Source organism: Lagopus muta, chromosome 8, assembly GCF_023343835.1.
Source record: "Lagopus muta isolate bLagMut1 chromosome 8, bLagMut1 primary, whole genome shotgun sequence".
In the NCBI taxonomy this organism is placed as follows: domain Eukaryota; kingdom Metazoa; phylum Chordata; class Aves; order Galliformes; family Phasianidae; genus Lagopus; species Lagopus muta.
Window position 1 is genome coordinate 36081116 of NC_064440.1, and position 21917 is coordinate 36103032.

The 21917-nt window shown below is 52.0% G+C and overlaps 1 protein-coding gene across 3 annotated transcripts; it reads right to left on the reverse strand.

Moving 5' to 3' along the window:
- Positions 1–2219: 2219 nt before the first annotated feature.
- Positions 2220–21158, reverse strand: FTCD (formimidoyltransferase cyclodeaminase). Of its 3 annotated transcripts, none has more exons than XM_048953394.1 (17): positions 20973–21157; positions 19973–20156; positions 19545–19673; positions 19293–19381; positions 18530–18709; positions 18311–18448; positions 17668–17799; positions 16940–17001; positions 16341–16470; positions 16039–16200; positions 15278–15321; positions 15020–15158; positions 14519–14614; positions 13080–14300; positions 12631–12666; positions 12034–12404; positions 10716–10951 (listed from the first exon to the last, which is right to left on the reverse strand). In XM_048953394.1, exons 1-14 carry the CDS (start codon positions 21024–21026, stop codon positions 14214–14216), a joined length of 1626 nt encoding a protein of 541 aa, XP_048809351.1. In that variant the 5' UTR covers positions 21027–21157; the 3' UTR covers positions 10716–10951; positions 12034–12404; positions 12631–12666; positions 13080–14213. The 3 variants fall into 3 exon arrangements, with proteins under 3 accessions (XP_048809353.1, XP_048809351.1, XP_048809352.1); XM_048953395.1 differs by having other exon boundaries at positions 13076–14300; XM_048953396.1 differs by lacking the exons at positions 10716–10951; positions 12034–12404; positions 12631–12666; positions 13080–14300 and adding an exon at positions 2220–2342 and having other exon boundaries at positions 20973–21158.
- Between the last annotated feature and the right edge of the window lie 759 nt (positions 21159–21917).

A 21917-nucleotide genomic window follows, 5' to 3' on the forward strand; every position in this document is an offset into this window, starting at 1 on the left:
GCAGCCACAGTAGCAGATCCCAACTGGCCCCCCAACACACACAGACAGCCTACAAGCAGGATGGCAACTCACACAGCTCAGTGTGAGGGGAGTTACTTTATTCTCCAACCAGCCCTTCTGCAACAGCTGGGGAACAACCCAGCTCTTGCGGAGCATTTGTCTTCATGTATCGTCTCCTCAGGGCTTCACCTCCACACAGGTAGGAGATGTTTTCTTCAGTCAGAATCAGAGCTGCTTGTGCTGCTTGAGTGCTGGAGGAGGAGGTAAAACCAGTTCAGGACAGCACAGAAACAGCCCTCTGCCACACCACTTCTAATAGCAGCTCGCAGCCGCAGGTGTGAGACTGAGGGACTTGCCCAGTCCCTTTTGGGCTCCCACAGCCCCCCCTCAGCCCTCAGTGTGGCATCCCACCACCTCCAGCTGCTGCCTGGAAGGAGCTGCACGCCCATTCCCAGTGCCCAGCTTGGTTCAGGTTGAGCTGGCAGCAGCTGCAACGCACATCCGTGGTGGCTGTGGTCTCACCTCCCCCCAGCTGAGTGTCTTTGCACAGCACCAAAAGCTGTGCCCTCAGGTGTGCACACTGGATGAACTGCAAGCTGGTAATTACCAGTGTTGGTGCTGGGCCTAGGAAATGACCTGAAATGGCTCATGCTTGGCTATTTATAAACCAAAAGGGAGTCTCCAAAGCAACAACAAAAAAAACATTAACCACCCACTCTAGCGGGTCAGGGGCAGAGGGGGAGCACACGACCACAACAGAGAGCTGGGGGATCTGCTGCAACTATACCTTGCCTCAATGTAGCCTGTGGTAGCTCTTGGAGTGCTTCTTCATCAGTCGGGGAGTGGAGGGCATCCAGGTGTGCAGACAGACAGGTACCCAGGTGGGCACGCAGGTTGGCACACAGGTTGGCACACACATCGGTACACATGTAGGCACACACGCAGGGTCCCAGGCAGCGTCCCAGTGTGAACCCATGTGGAGAGGGCCCTGGGAGACAGGTCCCAGAGATGCAGGTTGACACTGCTTTGTAACAAGGATTGCTGGGCCCAGGGTGCTGGCATTTTGGAGGGGCAGGTGGGCAGATTTTCTTCTGTGATGATCCTGATTTGCCTAGGAGAAAGAGGGGGATTACAAGTCAGCAGAGCCAGGCATTTCCTTGAAAGGGCAATGCAGGGAGCAGGTGTACCCATGCACTCAAAGCATCCCACCTGGTTTATGCCCACCTCACAGGTGATACCCCCTTCCCCTCTGGCACACAGATGATATCTCAGGGTGCCTGGTGGCTGCTTTGAGTCTCTTCCTAAGCCCCACTGAGTGCGTGTCACTGACAGACCAGCCCTAGCCCTGTGGCTGCTCACCAAAGCAAGATTTCGGCATCCTCTACTGACTCCAAGCTGCAAAGGAAGGACAGGCAATGTCAGTGTTTCACCACTGCACACAGGCTACTATTTGGCCCCTGCCTTTGCACAGCTGGCCATTGGCCACAAGCACAGTCGCAGTCCACACGCCCCAGGCACAGAAACGACACTTGTCCCACTGCAGGCTCCCACAGCCACCCCATCCTTTCTGGGGATGCTGAGTGCCAGGCACTCACTGCCCACCCCCCAGCACTTATTTCCATCATTAATGGAAATTATGCACCAAATCTGATGCAACACGGCCCAAGCTCACATGTGCATCCTGTGTCGATGCAGAGCAAGAGGGGCACAGAGGAAATCGCATCCTGTCCCTGCACCAGCCCTGGTCCCCCCGCTGTCCCTGTCCCCAGCAGTCTCGGCCTTGTCAGGGATCAGCTCTGCTCACCTACCCCGCAGATCAGTTCCTTCCGAGAGCAGCGCAGTCCTGATGGCCGTCCTTGGCGTGGCTCTCCCAAAGCAGCGGGCCCAGCCCTCGGGCACCCGTTAAATACAGAGCCCTGCCTGGGCGAGGAAGGTGCGGTGGGCAGGGGTGACACTGCGGAGCAATGACACTGGCAGCACCACTCCCAGCTCCCCCCAGGTAAACATCAGCACTGCTCTCCCATCCAGCACAAAGGTCCTGCAGGGCCGATCAGTCACGTGGTTTCAGGTGATGGGGTGAACCATGAACTCTGGTGCGCTGCACCCAGCGTGGGTGCTGTGTGCGGGGGAGGCACGGGGGTCACATCCTCCTGCAGGGCAGGGGGCTCAGGGCACTGCTGACTGAGGAGCAAGCATGTTTCCCATCTGTATTTGTGCATCCCCGCTGTTTTCCCTGGCCCAGCTCTCAGATCCTCTCAAGCTTCTCGTTTCTCCAGCAGTGCCAACACAAGTGCTGAGCCTTGCTTTGCCTCCTCCAGCAGCCCGGTGACCATCTGCGATGTCTGCGTGGGGAGGAAGAAGGTGCATCATTTCCAGCCTGAAGGACAGGCAGTGTGTCATCTGCCCAGCCCAGGAATCTCCTCCAGTCTTTGCGGTGTCTCTGTCTCTACCCTGGCACAAGGGTACTGAATCTAGGAAACCATAACTTTGTTCACAAACTTTAGGGAGGAACACATAGGATTGAGAGATCCTTGAAGACAAGTAAAGATAGGTAGAGCTGCTGTCTGCAGCTCAGTTGGGGAGGTGGAAGTCCTGTCAAGATCAGAAGGCAGAGCTGACAACACGATGGAGGGTAGGGTTGCTGTTTACGCAATGGAGGGTCTAATGAAGCTAAGTGGAGTTGCTGTCTGCAACTCAAAGGGGGTCCAGAGAAGATAAGGAGGCAAAGTTGCTGTTGCAACACAGTGCAACCCCTGGAAAGGTTGAAAGTTCACAGCAAGAAAGATCTAGCCTTCATCTAGTGACCACCAGAACCCCCACCCATATTTGCAGTACGCATGCTCAAGAGGGTGGCACATTGTGTTAATGGTTTCTCAGTGTTCTGGGCCATTTTATTGGCATGCAATAAATATGTGTACATTATGTCTTTAAATATGTAACCATTACTTTTCTTGCAATGCGAGTTAGGAGGAGATATCCCCCTTGCACCCAGTGCTGTAGCAAACATACCTGCTTTATAACCTTATGTGGGTTATAGAGTTTGATTCTGCAAGTCAATTTGGCAGGCCAGCCAGGAAGCACTCTGTTCGTCCGCAGGACCAGCTGAGAGCGGGGACCCCTTTGGCGCACCCCAAGATTCTTGGAAGGACTCCCTCCAAGGAGGAGTTTCTCCTCCAAGGAGGAGAAGGACCCAATGAATGCAGGGGCAGACAAGAGCTATCAGTGATCAGGTACGTTACATTGGAGGGGAACCTGTAAGCTGTGAGGAGACATCCTACGCGAGGTGTAGAAGGGCAGTTGCTCCCCCCGGTGTAAGTGTCTGGACAGGTGAGCATGAAGGGGCAAACTTGTGTTGGCTTGTACCCTGAGTAATGGGATCCCGGGTGCTCCTGGTGAGTTGAGAGAGGGAAAGGTTTAAATACGAGCTGAGAACAGACAATGAATGGCAGATGTGCAGAATGGAGCTAGGTAACCCAAACTCGCTGATTGGCTGTTGGAGCTGACTTGGCAAGAACTGCATGTCACAACCTGATAGGGAACCAGCTGAGGCCGGCTCATCCTTTTCAACAGGGACAAGGGTAGAAGTGCATAGCAAGGAAGACACGTGGCCTTGATCCTCACAACGCTCATAGAGGACCACCAGGAGGTACTACGCGTGCCCAGGAGGTGTGACTCAGGTGGAGCATGCTGTAATGATTTCTCAGAACTGCCTTCCCTTTTCTCATAAATCCTATGCGTATGTACAAGTTTGATCTGTATACGTAGCTACCTTTTGTTCTCAGGTGAGCAAGTTGGGCAGGGTTACCCCCCTTGCACCCGGCATGTGTGTGCAACGCTGAATAAAACATGCCTGCTTTATAAGTACTCAGTGGTTGTCAAGTTTGCTCCGCAAGTCAGTGGCTGCAATAGCAGCAGTGATATTTGGGGTAATTAACGCTGTTATATGCTGCAAGTGCCTGGTACCGCGTATATTGTGATCTGCATCACACTTCCTGTAACTCCTAATTTTGTGTACGAGTGACACGCTGCACAGCTGCAGAGTGAATGCAGAGTCCTGATCCGTGCTCCTGTGTTCTGCACGAGGAGGGCAGCCAGAGATGGGCAAAGTTAAAGCTCTCCTATCTGTCACTTCAGTGTTTAAAGCACCAGGCGAGCGGAACCGTGTGGAAGGAGTAAATGTCTGAACTGGCATTATTGGCCATGTAAACTGTACTGGTTATTGCCACTGTCTTTGTGATCATTAATTGTTCGTGCTGTAAAAGTGCTTTCTGTGGAATTCCGTTTCTTGTTTAATCTCTCATCCAGTATTTAAGGTCGGCTGAAATATAAAAGGTTGTTATGACAAATCGAGGAAACTATAACTTTGTTTGCAAACTTTAGGGAGAAACACAGAAACTGTACGAATGCGAGGTCCTTGAAGACAAGCTGTAGGAATGGAATGTTGTTTCTGCATTAGAACTAACAAGATATTAGAAAAATATTTATCCGGAGGGATTGGCCCTAAATCTGAGAATCAGAGCGCAGTCACCTGTGAGCTGGGGAGTTCACAGCAGGAGGGATGGGGAATAGGAGCTCCCAAGAACAGGGGAAAAGGGTCCCCGAAATCGTGCCTACAGATAGCCCCTTGGGAAGGAAGCTTCAGCATTGGAAAAATAACCCCAAAACTAGGGACAAGGGCAGGAAAAAGTGCTTAAATATTGTGTACAGACATGGCCTAGAGAGCCACCAGGGGGAAAATCATTATTTTGACCAAAATGTGGGTCTGATGAAGGTTGGATTTGTCAGGCTTTGAATTTATATGCAGACATTAAGACTTCTTTCTCTGAAATAGAATCAGCTTACGTCACAAGAAGTAAAACAGCTCCTCATGAGAGGGAGTCGAAGTTCAAAGAAAAAGGAGAGAAGCAGGAAGATCGTAAATGGGATCCTGTAGGTAAGCTGCTCCCCCCTTCAACTTCTAAAGCAGTGCAAGTGGCAGAGGTCTTTGCAGACTGGGGAATGGCCATGCTGCTGATCCCCTGCAGGGTCCTGGAGAGAGTGCACATTCCCAATTACTGAGGGAGCCAGAGCAATGCAAACGAGATGTTAATGTCCTTCCCCCTTTTTACTAGCAGAAAGGTTAGGAGTTTCAAGAAGGAAACAAATTCCTTTATTGAGGATCCTATCAGAGAAGCAGAGCAATTAGATCAATTTCTAGGGCCTGATTTCTACTTGTGGATGGAAATGACATTTATCGTGGGTATGTTGTTTACTGGAGAAGAAAGAGGTGTGATTAGGCATCATTAGTTTGCAAGGGGAAAGGAACACAGAGGGAAGGTTGGGGCCTGGAGGGCGGTGGGGAGAAGAAGGATCCCAAAGATAACTGTCACTGTCTTTGTGACTGTTAGATGTTTATGGTGTGAAAGCGTTACCTGAAAAGCCGTTATGGGGCAAGGGGTGTCTAAAGATACCGAAAAGACCCCCTGGGTTGCAATTGACTCATAGGAGAGATATTGGTGGTGAGCCAGGGGGAATACTGAATAAGAAACCGGGAACATATATGAAGTAATGGGGCCTGTTTTATAACTGAGTAACCTAACCATGAGAAAAGTGCTGGGTGTTTGTGGAAGCAGAAGAATTGTACGGTTTGATTTGTGGGTTTTGAAGGGAGCGGGACAAACCGCTTTGATGGTGTATGAAAGTGTAATTATTAAGGTATACAGGAGTGTAACTGTTAAGGGATATTGTTAAGGTATGGAAGTATAACTGCTAAGAGTATACGAAAGTGTACATGGTTATGGGTATGTGGAAGTATGTGGTATGAGGGTACAAACAGTCAAATTGCGGAGGGGGAAAAAAACTCAAAAAAAAAAAATAGGGAAAAACAGTGAGTTAGAGATGTTAAAGTTTGTGAGCAGCACGAAAACAACCCCCTGCACTGCCTCCCCTCTGTGCCTTGTAAACTGAACTCTCAGTGAGAGAGAAAGCTGGGGGCCAGAGACTACTTCTGTAAACAAAGAGTGACTTGCACATGGGGAAAGACAGGATACTGGAAGTGAGAATAGCCTTCATCTGCAGAGATCAAGGAAACCCTACATCCCAGTGTTAGCACTGGAACCCTCCAGGGAGGAGGAGGTGAAACTGAAATAACATTAGTAGTTTTTGTAAAGTTTGGAAAATGAAAAGGTTTGAGAAAGGCACAGGTTGAGGAAGGCAAAAAAGAGCAAGATTTAACTGTGGCAATTGGACACGGACTCCGTTGTTAGTGCCGACTGAAGGTCTTTACGGCATGGGACGGATTTGAACAATATGCACTTGGCCAAGCGCCTTATTAAGCGTGACTGTCCTGCTGCAGGTGGCAGCGGTTGATTGTTCATTCCAACCTGAAGGAGATGGCGCTGGAGCTGGGCTCCTCCCTTCTGTGCTGTCCCACGGCACCGCATCTGCACAGCTCAGCTGGGCGCTGCTGCGGTTGGCGTGGTACCGCTCTTTGCTCTCGGGGGTGTTGCTCTGAGGCACCGGCTCCGTCAGCCTCATCTCAAACTTGTTGTACCTCAGCAGCATCTCCTGGCAGTGAGCGATGAGGTCGCAGAGGCTGTCAAACACCGGGATGTCGGTCAGGAAGAACGTGGGGCTGCCAGCGTCCTGCCGCCAGTGGATGTGGCAGTGCTGCACCTTCTCGTTACACCAGGAGGACAGAGTGTAGTCCCCAACGAGTGCAGTCCCCAACAAGTGCCTGGCTCTCCCTGACAAGGCAAGAGCCATCAGGGCCCCATCTCAGTGCAGTACTCCGTCAGCAGCCGCTCAGCCATGTGCTGCCCCCTGTACCCTGCTCCCAGCCTGCACAGAACCATTTCTCCATGGAATGCAGCTCGGTGCTGTTGCTCACCTCCTTCTGCACTGCATGTTGCTCCTGTTTCTGGCCGGGACAACGTAAACTGGGTTCCATTCATAATTAATGGGGTCTTCCATCATTTGGCAATCTGCCTTCTGCTCCTTTGTCATAATGGTCCCATGGTTCTTTGCCGCCCACTTCCATCAGCAGTCTTAGGTTTGGCGGGGCTTGTTGCCACCGCTCAGCCTGACCTTCATAGCATCTGCTCACATCCAGGCCAGGTGTACAAGCTACACATCTCCTGATTATGTCCAGAGGTTTCTGCCTGGCATGAATAGTTACAATTCTTTGGTTTTCTCCCTCCATGTCTGCCAAACTTGTTTACACCTCTCAGGGTCTTTTGCTAATCAGAGTGAGAATGTCTTTATTTGCTCCCAATCTATATAGATTAAAGGAAGCAGAAGTAAGGGCTTGGATAAATTAATTAAGGGGGCTTGGAGAGTATGTAGAAACAGAGATTGCAATGAAAGAAAGAAATTAAGAACAGCAGCAGTGGCAGTAGAGCAGGATCTGGAAGGGCCCAGGGAGGGTTCTGGTCCCAGTGGACCAAAAGCAGTGTGCAAACAGAAAGGAAATGGGACATGGGTGGAAAAGGTGCACCAGGCTGAGGGGGAAGGGAACTGTCTCTGATTGCAAACGTTGGATGACGGAACATGGGAGGTTTTACCGTGCCAGAACCACTGCTGAGCTTAAACTGGTTAAATTGCAGTGAGGGAAACAGGGTAAAGAGGTTTGTTTTCTGGTGCATACAGGTGTCTCTTACTGCATGCTGTATCAAGAATTATTACCCACAGATGATTTTTGTAACAGTAATAGGAGGTAATGGCCAACAAGAAAAAGCTTAACAATTAAGAAACAAAAAAGAAGAAGAAGAAGAAAAAAAAAAATTGGAACTAAGGGTAAAGCAAGACCAATGGATTGAAACAGTCTGGCTTCAACACACACTGGAAAACCAGTGTTGTACCCCCAGAAGTTACAGAAATCTGAATCAGGTATACCCAGGAGTGAGGGCACCAGGGATGCCTGGAAGAGCCAAAAATGCAGCCCCCTTAGGAGTTAAGTTAAAATCAGGAGCCAGTCCAGCCAAGGTCGAGCAGTGCCCTTGGAGGGTATGAGATTGGAGAAGGATAGAAGAAGCAATAGATAACTTTTTGGAGTTCAGATTATTAATTGGATGTGAATCCACATACAACACCCCAGTCTTGCTGGTGAAAATGGGATGGCGAGAGCTATCATTTGGCACAAGATTTGAGGGCAATTAATAGAATTGTTGAGGATGCACACCTAGAGGTGGCAAAACTATACACTTTATGAACCAAGTTAAGGAATGAGTAGGTGGGGTCTGCCATTCTGGATTTGAAGGATGCCTTTTTCTGCCTGGCTTTGCTAAAGAAAGTCTAAAGTCACTTGAGTAGGAAAACCCCAGTATGGGGAGAAAAGACTCAGTTATCCTGGACAGCGTTACCCAGAATTGTAAGAGCAGCCCAATGATTTTTAGAACCAGCCAGCTTGTGAGCCTGGGACTCGGATTCCTCCATCCCAAGGTGGAGCTTTACTGCAGGATGTGGATGCCACAGTGACAAAAGAGGACTGTGTGCAACGCAGTGTGAGTTTGCTGAATTTCTTGGTTTAGATGGCTATCAAGTTTCTCAACAGAAAGCTCAAGTGATCAAATAGAAGGAAGGAAGCAATTTGCCAGACACCCAGAACACCAACGCAGAGCTACCTCTGAGCCAGCAGTGTGCGACTGCTTGGAGACTGTGGGCCAGACCCAAAGAAGGAATCATTATACAGTGCTGAGGATTCCTGGATTCATCAATGGAAGCAGTTTTGTGAGACAAGGAAACCGTAAAGCAGGTTATGCAGTAACTGCTACTGACAAGGTAATCGAAACACAACCATTCCCTGCAGGGACTTCCACTGAGAAGGCGGAAATAGCCCTAAATGTATGGACAGATGGTAAATATGCTTTTGGGGTGGTATAAGCTCATGGTGCCATCTGGAAAGAGCAAGGGTTGCGCACACACAAGGAACACAAATTCAGCATGGTTATGCTGGATGGCTATGGTGAATTGTAAAGGACATCAGAAAGGCAACAGTGTACAGGAGACTGGAAATATGATGGTGTATCAGGTGGCAAAACAGGCAGCTGAACGAAAAGAAACTGGTGAACTGGTTTTAATTCCAGACAGTAAACTGAAAATATCTGAACCTGAGTCAGAACCTGTAAAGTATTCTAGAGGGGACAGGAATCTAATTAATGATTTAAAAGGGAAGAGAGCAAGCTGACAGATGGGTGCGTGCCCAGATGGACACATGGCTGTGCCCTCTAGTATTTTATGGAGATTGGTTCTAAGGGAACATAATGAAACATAGTGGTGGGGCAGACATTCGAAAGTAATTGTACAATCCTAGTAACCAGGAAGTGGGGCCTATTAGGAAAGGGAACCTTCCAGGGCAACAATGGCAAATTTATATATATTTAATAAAAAGCAGGCTTTTGCTATATGCTAGTTCTAACCAACACCCTTTCCGGGTGGCCAGAAGCATTCCTATCCTCCTTCCAAAATTATCTCCATCCAAGGACAAGCAGATGTCCAGAAATAATGACCAAGTGTTGAGTGAGCAAATGTTAGAAGTTAAATAATTAGCAAAATATGCTTAGCTAGTAACAATTTATGTTTAGCCAGTCTCCGTATGTTTAGTTGAGCATCAGGAAGATTGTGAACCTGAAGTACTTAGCCAATGGGGACCAGGGAAGGGAGAGATAAGCATCGGGAAATACAGCATAAAAGATGTGATGCTGATTTTTGCATGCACTCCTGCATGCAGGACACCCACCGTTGCAATCAGGAATAACAACTGCCTTATCAGAGATACTGTCCTCATACAGTATTTGGATATAGCCAACACAGTGGACCCTGGGATCTCTGCCCAGGCTGGGGAAGTGATTGCTGCCTTCCCCTTTGCAGATTCAACCGGTAGCAAAGCATGTACCCCAGAGAGACGCAGCCGTGCCAACAGGACGCTGGCACAACCGGTCACACAGGCTGTGTGTGCCAAGGGCTGCCCTGGGGAGGACAGTGAAACAGACACAGGTAGGTGAGACTCCTCTCCTGCCATAGAGCTGGTTTGGAACACACAGCACTCCTGCTGCAGGCCTGCACCCCCAGCATGGCTCCAGGAGCTGGCACCACAGCCTTGGGCGCCCACTGCCCGGCCCGGCTCCAGGAGCTGCTCGCTCTCAGCTAGAACCACCCAGGGTGACAGAGACGGCACAGGGATGAGGAGATGTCCAGGGATGGATTGTGCGAGGAGCAGAGCAGCTGGCAGGGCAGGTGCAGGGACGGCCACGAGTCGGGGCCAGAGGGGGTAAAGCAGTGGGGTGCCGTGGCCTTGTCTGCCGCAGCATCGCTGCTGTGCTTTCCCTCTGCTGGAAAGGAGAGCTGCAGGGGAGCTGCTTTAAGGACAAAATATGGCTGTGTGCAGTCCCAGGTGAGACGGGAGCCGTGTCCTGGGAGGGGTGTGCAGCCCCAGTAGCAGATCCCAACTGGCCCCCCAACACACACAGACAGCCTACAAGCAGGATGGCAACTCACGCAGCTCAGTGTGAGGGGAGTTACTTTATTCTCCAACCAGCCCTTCTGCAATAGCTGGGGAACGTCACACAGCATTAAGGAGTTCTGCAAGACATGTAGCAGCTGGCGTCACTGCAGAGGGATAACCAAACACAGGGTGCCAACCAGCTCACACAACTCCTTGTGCTGTTATTCACAATCACAGGAACGGGTCTCAGTGTGGAGATGGGATGTGAGCCCCTCTCAATAAAGACACAGGCCAGAGCTGTTACTCCTTTATTTACTACAATTCCAGGGCAAAGAATTTACAAACAAAAAGCAAGAAAATCACCAACAGGCAAAATGCAGGCTGAAGAGAAGGGAGAATGGGGCAGCACAACCAGTAGAAGGCTCTTGCGAGGCATTTGTCTTCATGTATCGTCTCCTTGCGGCTTCACCTCCACACAGGTAGGAGATGTTTTCTTCAGTCAGAATCAGAGCTGCTTGAGCTGCATGAGTGCTGGAGGAGGAGGTAAAACCAGTTCAGGACAGCACAGAAACAGCCCTCTGCCACACCACTTCTAATAGCAGCTCGCAGCTGCAGGTGTGAGACTGAGGGACTTGCCCAGTCCCTTTTGGGCTCCCACAGCCCCCCCTCAGCCCTCAGTGTGGCATCCCACCACCTGCAGCTGCTGCCTGGAAGGAGCTGCACGCCCATTCCCAGTGCCCAGCTTGATTCAGGTTGAGCTGGCAGCAGCTGCAACGCACATCCGTGGTGGCTGTGGTCTCACCTCCCCCCAGCTGAGTGTCTTTGCACAGCACCAAAAGCTGTGCCCTCAGGTGTGCACACTGGATGAACTGCAAGCTGGTAATTACCGGTAATTACCAGTGTTGGTGCTGTGCCCGGGGCAACCAACCTGTGCCATTACGATAAAATGAGTTACTAATAACATGATCATAATGTTTATTGTAGTGCTGTTACATGCTGTATTTTAGATCTAGAAATCATTATTTTTCTGTCATGATCCTTGGCAAATATAATTATGCAAATGCGGCTGGAGGGCTGGTGTGTAATCATTAGTTCTCAAGATTGTTCAGCTCAGTTACATTCTGGAAAGTTTCTGGTCTCTGCCAGCAAAGGCAAATGTCAAGGTAGATCTCCTTCCAAGCAATCAAACACCACAAGGAGCTGAGGATTTGCTTCGTTTGGGAAATGCTCCTGCCTCAGACAGTGGATTTGGGGTCTTGTTCTACAGTCCTTCACTCAGTCCTATCCAGATTCATCCCTAGGACAGCACTGTCTGCAGCATATCTGCCCAGCACAGACATGGAGCACTTGCTGTCCAGAGAATGTGATTTAACACACTGCATGGTGCACCCTGAGCTGCACCCATCTGCTGTTTAGAATTGCTTCAAGGAATTCCAGGTATCAGGTTTCAAAAGACTCATCTGAAATGGCTCATGCTTGGCTATTTATAAACTAAAAGGGAGTCTCCAAAGCAACAAAAAAAAAAACATTAACCACCCACTCTAGTGGGTCAGGGGCAGAGGGGGAGCACACATGACCACAACGGAGAGCTGGGGGATCTGCTGCAACTATACCTTGCCTCCATGGTGCTTGTGGGAACACTTGTGCTTCTTCTTGTGCTTCTTCTTGTGCTTGTGACAGCAGTCATGGGGGCCTGGTGGGCACCCAGGTGGGCATCCTGGTGGCCCCCCAGGAGGGCATCCTGGTGGCCCCCCAGGTGGGGGATGCCCATGGTGGTGGTGGCCATGGTGGTGGTGGCCTGGTGGGTGGTGGCCTGGTGGGTGGTGGTGGCCTGGTGGGGGAGGGCCAGGTGGAGGGGGCCCTGGGGGACAGTTCCCAGGGATGGCAGGTGGCACTCCTGGGTAGCAAGGGTTGCTGGGCCCAGGGTACTGGCAATTCGGAGGGGCAGATGGGTAGACTTGCATCTGCGGTGGCGGTGGTGTGCCTAGAATAAAGAGCGGGATTACAAGTCAGCAGAGCCAGGCATTCCTTGGAAAGGCAATGCAGGGAGCTCATGCACCCATCCATTCAAAGCATCCCACTGGGTTTATGCCCACCTCACAGGCGATGTTCCCCTCCCCTCTGGCACCCAGCTAAGCCCTCAGGCCTTTTCCCAAGCCCCAGTGACTGCATGGCACTGACAGACCAGCCCTAGCCCTGTGGCTGCTCACCTTGGCTAGTGTTCCACATCTTCTACTAACTCCAAGCTGCAAAGGAAGGACAGGCAATGTCAGTGTTTCACCACTGCACACAGGCTACCATTTGGCCCCTGCCTTTGCACAGCTGGCCATTGGCCACAAGCACAGTCGCAGTCCACACGCCCCAGGCACAGAAACGACACTTGTCCCACTGCAGGCTCCCACAGCCACCCCATCCTTTCTGGGGATGCTGAGTGCCAGGCACTCACTGCCCACCCCCCAGCACTTATTTCCATCATTAATGGAAATTATGCACCAAATCTGATGCAACACGGCCCAAGCTCACATGTGCATCCTGTGTCGATGCAGAGCAAGAGGGGCACAGAGGAAATCGCATCCTGTCCCTGCACCAGCCCTGGTCCCCCCGCTGTCCCTGTCCCCAGCAGTCTCGGCCTTGTCAGGGATCAGCTCTGCTCACCTACCCCGCAGATCAGTTCCTTCCGAGAGCAGCGCAGTCCTGATGGCCGTCCTTGGCGTGGCTCTCCCAAAGCAGCGGGCCCAGCCCTCGGGCACCCGTTAAATACAGAGCCCTGCCTGGGCGAGGAAGGTGCGGTGGGCAGGGGTGACACTGCGGAGCAATGACACTGGCAGCACCACTCCCGGTGCTGTGGCGGTCACCATGGGCACGGTTGAAACGTCAGCGCTGCTCTCCCACCCAGCACAAAGGTCCTGCAGGGCCGATCAATCACGTGGTGTCAGGTGATGCTGTGAGTCAGACGTCCCTGCCCTGAACCCTGGTGCGCTGCACCCAGCTTGGGTGCTGTCTGCAGGGGAGGCATGGGGCTCACGTCCTCCTGGGCCCGCTGCAGGGCAGGAGGCTCAGGGCACTGCTGACGGCCGCCTGTGTCACTGCTGAGGAACGGAGCCGGGGATGGTGGGCTCTCCCCAGCATCCGCCCCCTGAGCAGGTTGAGCTCCGCAGGGTGCTCCGCTCTGCTCTGCAGAGGAGGTGATGTCTGCCTTCACACCCAGCGGCGGCCTCGACCACGGGACTGACAGAGACTGGGCCTCCCATGCTTGGATCTTCCTCTCAGGGGCCTCTCCCAGTAACACCCTCCTTCCTCCTGCTGGCATCTTGGCAGCATGCCCTCCCTTAGCACTGAGTGATTCAGTGGGCCCATTTGCACGCTGCCAAGAAGACGCTGCACAGAAAGGTATGTGGCCCCAGTCCCCGGCCTTGCCGCAGTCTCACAGAGTGTCTCAGGGTGTTTTCTGGTCAGAGACAAATTGGATGGTGAGGGCTATTAGGTGCCCAGCCATCTCCACCCAGGCAGTACGATGGGGTCCCAGCCATTGCCACCCACAGGATTCCCGTGGCACCGCCAGCCCAGCCTGCTCCCTCTGCCCCACGGATGGGAGGACAGATGCAAGGTCCAAGCTCCAGGCAATGAAAATCATTCTTGGCCAAGGAAAAGCTAGAACAGGAACATAACCTTGGGACCTCCCAAGAGAAGCAGCATCCCTGAGATGGGTGCCAAAGAAGAGCAGGAGCAAGCATGTTTCCCATCTGTATTTGTGCATCCCCGCTGTTTTCCCTGGCCCAGCTCTGAGATCCTCTCAAGCTTCTCGTTTCTCCAGCAGTGCCAACACAAGTGCTGAGCCTTGCTTTGCCTCCTCCAGCAGCCCGGTGACCATCTGCGATGTCTGCATGGGGAGGGAGAAGGTGCATCATTTCCAGCCTGAAGGACAGGCAGTGTGTCATCTGCCCAGCCCAGGAATCTCCTCCAGTCTTTGCGGTGTCTCTGTCTCTACCCTGGCACAAAGGTACCCCACAACCCCCAATGCCCCTCTAAACAGAGTCCCAGGGATCCCGGCCTCGTCCACACTACCAGGGCTGGGACACACATGCAACTCCTGCTTACCTCAGTCTTGAATTTCTCATCTGTTATGTCTTTGAGATTGATCATGACATTAAAATAGGCTCCAAACACTGCTGCTTCCAGCATTTTGGCTCCCACCTGTGAAAAGAGGCTTCTGGAAAACTGACTGAAACAGAGTAGCACCTGTCAGTCTGGCAGCAGGGCAGACCCTCAGGCTGCAGTTTGTCTGCCATGGAAAGCAATGTCCCCTCTCTTCACCTTTTCCAGATACAGCTTCTGTGGTGGGAAACATTTTATGACCTTGCCAGGTGGGAAAATTTAGGCAAGGGATAATGCAGCACATCTTTCCCGAAAGGCTTGCAAGCTGCCAAAAAGTTAGTGAATGGAAAGCACTGGCCAGTTTTGGCAAGAAAAGCTGGATAGATTTCAAGCAGCAATGGAGAACCCTGTGTGGACAAGCAATGAGCTAGGCAGCCTTAAAGCCCCAGCCAGAATAGCATGTGAGCCCGCTGGCCTCGGGAGCTCCTGAGTGTGGGGCTGTACCTGAAGGTCAGATTTGCAGGCCAGGTTGCCATGGTGCGCCAGCATCTTCAGTGAGGACCAGAGGTTGTTCACCTTCACTGCCAGGGTGCAGGGCACTTCCACTGCTGTTTTCAGCCCCTGCTGCATGGCAGCCGCTCGCCTGGGGTAGGGGACAGCCCCTGGTGAATGCTGAGACCAGCCCTGGGTTGCTCATCTTTTGTGTGAAAACTCACGTGCAAACTCCCGCTACCATTGCAAGCCCTCGCCAATCTGACTCACCTTTCTTTCTCCTCAGGGGTGCTTTTTGGCAGCTTCATAGCTTCCTGCAGTTAAGGAAAAGCAAGTTTGGTGGGTGAGGGGAGCTCTGAGATCCCATGTGCATCAGGGGCCACAGCAGAACCATTAGCTCCCATACTCTTCTGAACCCCTTCATAAAATTGTATAATTATAGAATCATAGAATTGATTGAGTTGGAAGGGACCTTTAAAGATCATCTAGTCTAACTGCCTTGCAATGAACAGGAACACCTGCAGCTCTATCAGGTGCTCAGATACACATCCAGCCTGACCTTGAATGTCTCCATGGAAAGGGCATCCACCACCTCTCTGGGTAAACTGTGCCAGTGCCTCACTACCCGCCCTGTAAGAAACTTTTTCTTATATCCAGTCTAAATCTCCCCTCTTTGAATTTGAAACCATTTCTCTTTGTCCTGTCATAACAGACCCAGCTAGAGAATCTGTGCCCTTCTCTCTCACAGCCCCCTGAGATAATGAAAGGCCGCTACCAGGTCACCTCAGGGTCTTCTCCAGCCTGAAGAGCCACCACCTTTCCCAGCCTGTACTCACGAAGCGTTGCATCCCTTGGAGCGTTTTGGTTGCCCTCTTCTGGACACATTCTAACAGTGCATTAGTCACTCCACCCCAAGTAACGTCCCTTCCCCCAGCCCTGCGGGGATGAGCCTGCTCCTAAGGGCATCAGGATGCAGAGCTGCCTCCTGAACGCCTTGCCTATAAGCAGGGCCGTGGCTGGTGAGACCTCACCATATAGCTGCTGAAGGCACGGGAGTCGGCATCCACCATGGCAACCAGCTCATCCATGGCCTGGTGGAGGGGAGGGATCACGTTCCTCATGATGGGATCCAGCTGCTCGAACTGCCGCTTCCCATAGCTCATCAACCCCACCATGCAGCCCAGGGCCGCTCCCTGTGAAAGCACTGTGCTAAGTCCTCCCCTGGGACACCACACCTGCCACTACCACTGTGCCAGGTTCCCTCACCAAGGAGCCCCCAGTTGCCTGGAGAAACACCCAAGCAAGCAGGGACTCTGTGGCACAGGGCACATACCAGAGAGGCCGCAGTTGCAGCCACTGATCCTCCTCCTGGCGCTGCTGACCTCCCGCCGACTGCTCGCACAAAGGCACCCAGTGGCTTTGCAACCAGCCCCTTGTCCTCCTGTCCTGCCTGCACCAGGTACCTGCAGTACACCATGGGTCAGACCACCTCATGCTCATGGCCGCCACCAGCCAGTCCCTTTTCATTGCACACTGCCCTCTCCGCTGGCTTTTCATCCACCCCTTGGTCAGTTGGGACAGGGGCTATCACTGCGCTGGGAGACCTCCCAGATGTAGGAGGGTGGGAAAGAGAAGGAGACAGGGAGCCTCATGGGGACAGATGGGAACTCGGGGACACATGCACTGGTGATGTCAGGGATTGTGCTGCATGGAGGGATGTCTCTCTGCAAACAGCATTTTATGGAATGGGAATATGCCCAGGTGCTAGTTGGAACTCTGTAACCACATCCAAGGGTAAAGGGACAAGGTCTTGATAGTGCATGTGAACTTATTTGCGTGTGAACTTCTCCCTCTTAAAGCAATCTTAGTGCAAGAAGCAGGCAGCAAGCTCCCCCAGCCTGGCCAGAGACAGGAATGATGAGGAGCTCCTACTCAATGATGCGCTCCCGGGGGTTGAATGGAGACAGGGAGTCCAGGCCGAGCCGGCTGACAACCTGCAAGGAGCAGCACCAACACATCAGCACCAACCTGGCACCGAGCACCCAGCCAACACATCCCACTGTGTCCTTGTGCCCCGCTTTTAATTAGCCATGGAAGAGAGCCACTACCCAAGGCAAGGCAGACTGGTTTCACCAGTGGCTCCCATCCCAAAGGTGGGAGTGGCATGTGGTATCCATGAGTGACTGGAAACCACGCGGATAAATAATTAGCTCACTCTTATCTAGCACATTCCTCACAGGGTGGCAAAGTCCCTCCCTGCTCCCTTCCCCTCTGGAACAGAAAAGCAGATCCTGCCTCTTTCTTTCCAGCTTACACTGGTGCTGGAACATGTCCTGTTAATACTAAGCACCGTCCTTGAGCTGTGTGTCCTTCTCCTCACAGCCTTCACACAGGCAGGCTGGGCAGCTGCGTCCAGTGCTCAGTCCTAAAGGGATGGGCTCTCTGCACCCCTGCACATCTCAGCATCCTCAGGGTTATAAATCAGTTTGTCCCACTGCTGTGCTCTCACATCTATCCAGGCACCATTTCCCTGAGCCAAGGGTAATGGGGTATCCAATATCCAACAAGGGTCCAAGGTCCCTGCTCAGGGGCATTTTGAGAGACTGGAGGTCTTATTTGTAATCCCACCCTTGTCTCAATATTGGGAGGACTCACATTACCAGTTTGATCTTGTGTTCCTCTTCCAGTATGAAGAGTTTTTCCTTCTTGATGTAAAACTCGGCTGCATTCATCATGGCTTTCTTGGGAATGAGCCCCACCAGCTGGGATCCCACCACAGGGAGCTTCAGAGCCTGTGAAGAACATCATAAACATGAGTGTCCCCAGAGCTGCTTTTTCTGCCTCCACTGCCACCTCAGCCAGGTGACCCCCATCATGGTTCATGGAAAGGCCTTCAAAGTTGCACTCACCTTGTGGAGATAAGGCAAGAGTTGAGGTTAGTAAAAACTTGCTTAGCTTTTGGGGTTTACGTATGGTTCAGCTCTTTGCCCAACTTGACTGAGCATAAGAGGAAAAAATTTCTTTTCAGAAAGAGTGGCAATGCATAGGAACAGACTGCCCAGGGAAGTGGTGGAGTCACCATCCCTCAAGGCTTTGAAGAAAAGGCACTGAGGGCCATGGTTAGTGGGCATGGTGGGGGTGGGTGAGCTGTTGGACTAGATGATCTTAAGAGTTCTCTTCCAACCTTAGTGGTCCTATGATTCTAAAACAAGGCAGAGCCCAGCTATGGTTTTGGGCCAAAAACCTGGAGGCAGACAAGCTTTGCAAAGCTCACCACTGACATGAGCATTGTGCACTACCTACCTCTGCGTTACAGCAGACCTCCTCATAGACAGCATGGAGCGGTGTGGTCTCAAAGTCCAGGAGATTTGTTGAAACCTGGGCTATGTTCTCCTCCTCCAAATACCAACCAATGCCTTGCACCTTTTTCAAGCTTCCAGGCTGGGGGAGACCATTGTGGTCAAAGCACAGTGATGGCAAGCCAGGGCAGGACAAGCAGGGTAGTGGGCAGCACAAAGGTACCTGGTCGGCGCCACGACCCTGCTCACGGATGTTAAGGGCGATGCGGTGTGCCAGCTCCTTGGTGCACAGCAGGTTGATGTTGTATGCAATCAGGAAGGTCCGGGCCCCCGTCACTGTGGCCCCCCACTGGGGAACAAAGGTTGGGGGCCCAAAATCAGGAGCCCACTCAGGTTTTTCAAGCTGGAGAGGAAGAAAGAGTGTATGAGAGCATGCTGGTAGGTAGCACAAACTGACCTCCCAGAGGTGGCCTCTCCATCTACGACCAGCATCTGCCATTAACACCACCACACTCGGCAGCACCCAAAACATTTCATCAGCTCCTCCATCTGATCAAAAAATGTTTGTGCCAAAGAGATGAAGCCCCAAATATAAAAAGGCAGCACTTTTCTTGCACTTTCCAATTGTTTCACTTCAAAACTTTCTCCTATTTCGTTTCTCAGTAAAGCTTCCAAAGGCTTAATGCAGAAATGCTTAATTTGGAGCCAGAGGAGATATTTCATTCAGGTTCTCTGGGGTGTTTTGGTTACTTCTGTCACACAGGGGTCTAAATGGATTCCCCAGGCTGAGCAAGCCCATCTTCCTCATCTTCCCTGCTTCAGCCCCTGCTATCTCACTCTAGTCCATGGACATCCATCTCAGTGAGGTGCACCTTGTACCTGGATGTGTGAATACAGTGCACCCTCACCTCACACCTCTCAGCTGATGCATGCAATTGTTGGAGAAATTGTTGAGAAAGGAGGTTCCTTCCCAAAGCCAGGCTCACCTTCTTGGGGAGCGCCTCGTATTCCCCAGCACGGATGGCAGGCAGGGTTCTCCTGCTCTCCTGCCTGGCTGCCTCTCCGTACAGGTAAACTGCAAGGTAGAGAGGGGACGAGCATATTGTCTAACAGTCTGGTTTCAACTATTTGCCCCATTGTGCCCTTGGTGAAGCTTTTGTAAAAGAAATGCTGTATGTTTATGGTTGGGAATATGCAGGGGTATGGGGTCTGAGCCTGTCTGCCCACTCCCCACTCACCAGGCACTCCCAGCTCCTCTGATAAGCGCTGCCCAAAGACGTGGGCACAAACAACACACTCTTCCATGCTGGTGTTCATCACTGGCACAAAGGGGCAGACGTCCAGGGCCCCAATGCGAGGATGTTCACCTGGGGGCGGGGCAGAGATCAGGAGCTGGGAAAAGCAAGCAGACAAGGAGGGACCAGGACCATTTCCCTGTTTTTTCTGCAGACTGAACATTGCCACTGCAGGGAAGGAGGAGTTTATAGCAGTAATGCCTACTGTAGCCCAGGGGCAGGATGGATGCAGCCTCTCTGCAATGGGAAGATGAGCAACTGTTCTGCACCTTCTCATCAGCATCCATCCTGCAGTGCTGGAAACACATGCTTGCCTGCTGGCAGCACTTTGGTCCCTATTTCTCGATCCGGCTTGCTCTGGGAATGCTTACCCTTGTGCTGACTCATGTCAATGAGCTCCCAAGCCACGCGGGCTGCGCTCAGTGCCCCTTCAACAACAGCCTCAGGGGTTCCCACAAAGGTGTAAACAGTACGGTTGGTGGAGGCACCAGCATCCACATCCAACAGTGTGCAGCCTGGTGTCCGGGAGATGGCCTGCCCCAGCGCCTCGATCACCTGCCAAACATCCAAAGTAGGCAAGTTGGCTGGGCTGGAGAGATGCCTACTACACTCCAGCAGCTTTGCAAGGTGGGTAATGCTTTTGCTCAGGTGCCTCCACCCTGCACCAAGCAGTGCAGGGGATGCACCCACCCTCAGACTTGTCAGGAAGAAAGTGAAGGTGCAGGACCTCCAAGCATGTACATCCAACTCCCAGTTGGCAGAGCTGGGACTCAGACATTTCCAGCCCTAATGTATCCTCAAGCCCTTGTAGAGCTGCATGCCAACAGGCACCATCACAAATTGCTGTTCCTGAGGACACTGTCCCCTGCAAACTCCAGAACAGATTTAGCTCCACAAAGCCCATTCCCAAGCGGAAGCAGCAGTTTTGCAACAGTTTTGGGTTTGCTGACCTTCACCCCTGGGGCAAAGTACAGCCTAATGCAGGTGAACCACCACAGGCAATATTAACTTGGGTGGCATGTTTGGAAAAATAACTGAAAGTGAGGTTTTTCTATGAGGGTGTACCAGACTGCCCAGACGCTATGGCAATCTGCAGGCAGCCGGAAGGGGGTTGCCAAAGTCCTGTTTTTTACTGAATTGCAAAATGGGATCAGACACTGTGTTTGGGCATTTTCAGGATTAGTACACCGCTTTCCCCCCAGGGTAGAAGATGAAAGTTCTCACTGAATTGAATTCACTCTGATTTCAGCTGGCCCAGAAGGGCTCGAAGCGCTGAAAAACTACAAGCTAGGCCACAAGTAGCAGTGCAGAACCTGCTGCAAGACAGGCCCAGCTGCCAGCCCCCCTCCGCAGCCCACCGCCAGCCCTCACCTCCTTGTTGCATCCCTCTGAGAAGTTGGGGACACACTCCACCAGCTTGGCCATGGTCCTGGTGTCTGCCCAAACCCTGTGGCCCTAGGCTGGGCTCCTCACAGGTCTTTCTGGTTCTTGCCGTCCTGCTGGCAGCAGCAGTGTTTCCAGCACTCTGCCCAGCACCAGGGTTTCTCATTAACTGCACTGATCTACAGCCAGGAGACAGAAAATGTATTGGATCAACAGAACAGTGATTGTTTGGACTGCAGTGCTCTTGTGGGGTTTGAGCAGCACATGCAGAGAAATCTCCAGCAGTCATTACCCATTAGTGCCCATGAGTCACTAAGGCAAGCTCACACCATGTGAAGAAAAACAAAAATCTTCTTCTGAGCCCAACCCCAGTAACCTGCTCTTGACCTGAGTACAGCCCTGTCAGCTACAGGGACACAGAAGATGGGGGCACAGAAAGGAAGAGTCCAGCTGCCCAAAGGAACAAACTGGACAAACACAACCATGAGAACCCAGTGTTGGTGGGGAGTTCTGATGTTCCAAGAGCACCAGTCTGATTCTCCCACTCCCCAGGTCCTAGGCCAATGCTAAAATCCATCACTGTGAGCAGGATTTCAACCTGCACAGGGAAACTATTGGATTTTGAGTCCACTTCCTTCCTTCACCCCTTGTCCATCACAGCTCCAGCCTAGACAACCTGGGGTGACCCCTGTTCCACACTCCAGCCATCCCTCCCTGTGGAACAGCCTCAGGTAGCCCCAGCCTTACCTTTGTCCTCCATTGCCCAGGTAGGCAAAGTCAGCAGCTGCAGGAGAGAAGAGCTGAGGAAGAATTCCTTGGAAGAGACTCCTTGAACACCATCTTGATGCAGATGTGGCTCAGGGCACAGCACCTGCACACAAGGTCTATTATTAGCTGTGACAGTGGCTTGGGGCTGGTCAGCACAGGGCTGTG

Excerpts from the sequence above, each read along its gene's own strand:
- FTCD (XM_048953396.1), bottom strand. The coding sequence starts at position 21,026 with ATGGCCAAGCTGGTGGAGTGTGTCCCCAACTTCTCAGAGGGATGCAAC. Across the intron at positions 20,157-20,972 it reads CAGAGGGATGCAACAAGGAG|GTGATCGAGGCGCTGGGGCA; the intron begins GTGAGGGCTGGC and ends GATGTTTGGCAG. Across the intron at positions 16,201-16,340 it reads CTGCAACTGCGGCCTCTCTG|GGAGCGGCCCTGGGCTGCAT; the intron begins GTATGTGCCCTG and ends GTGCTTTCACAG.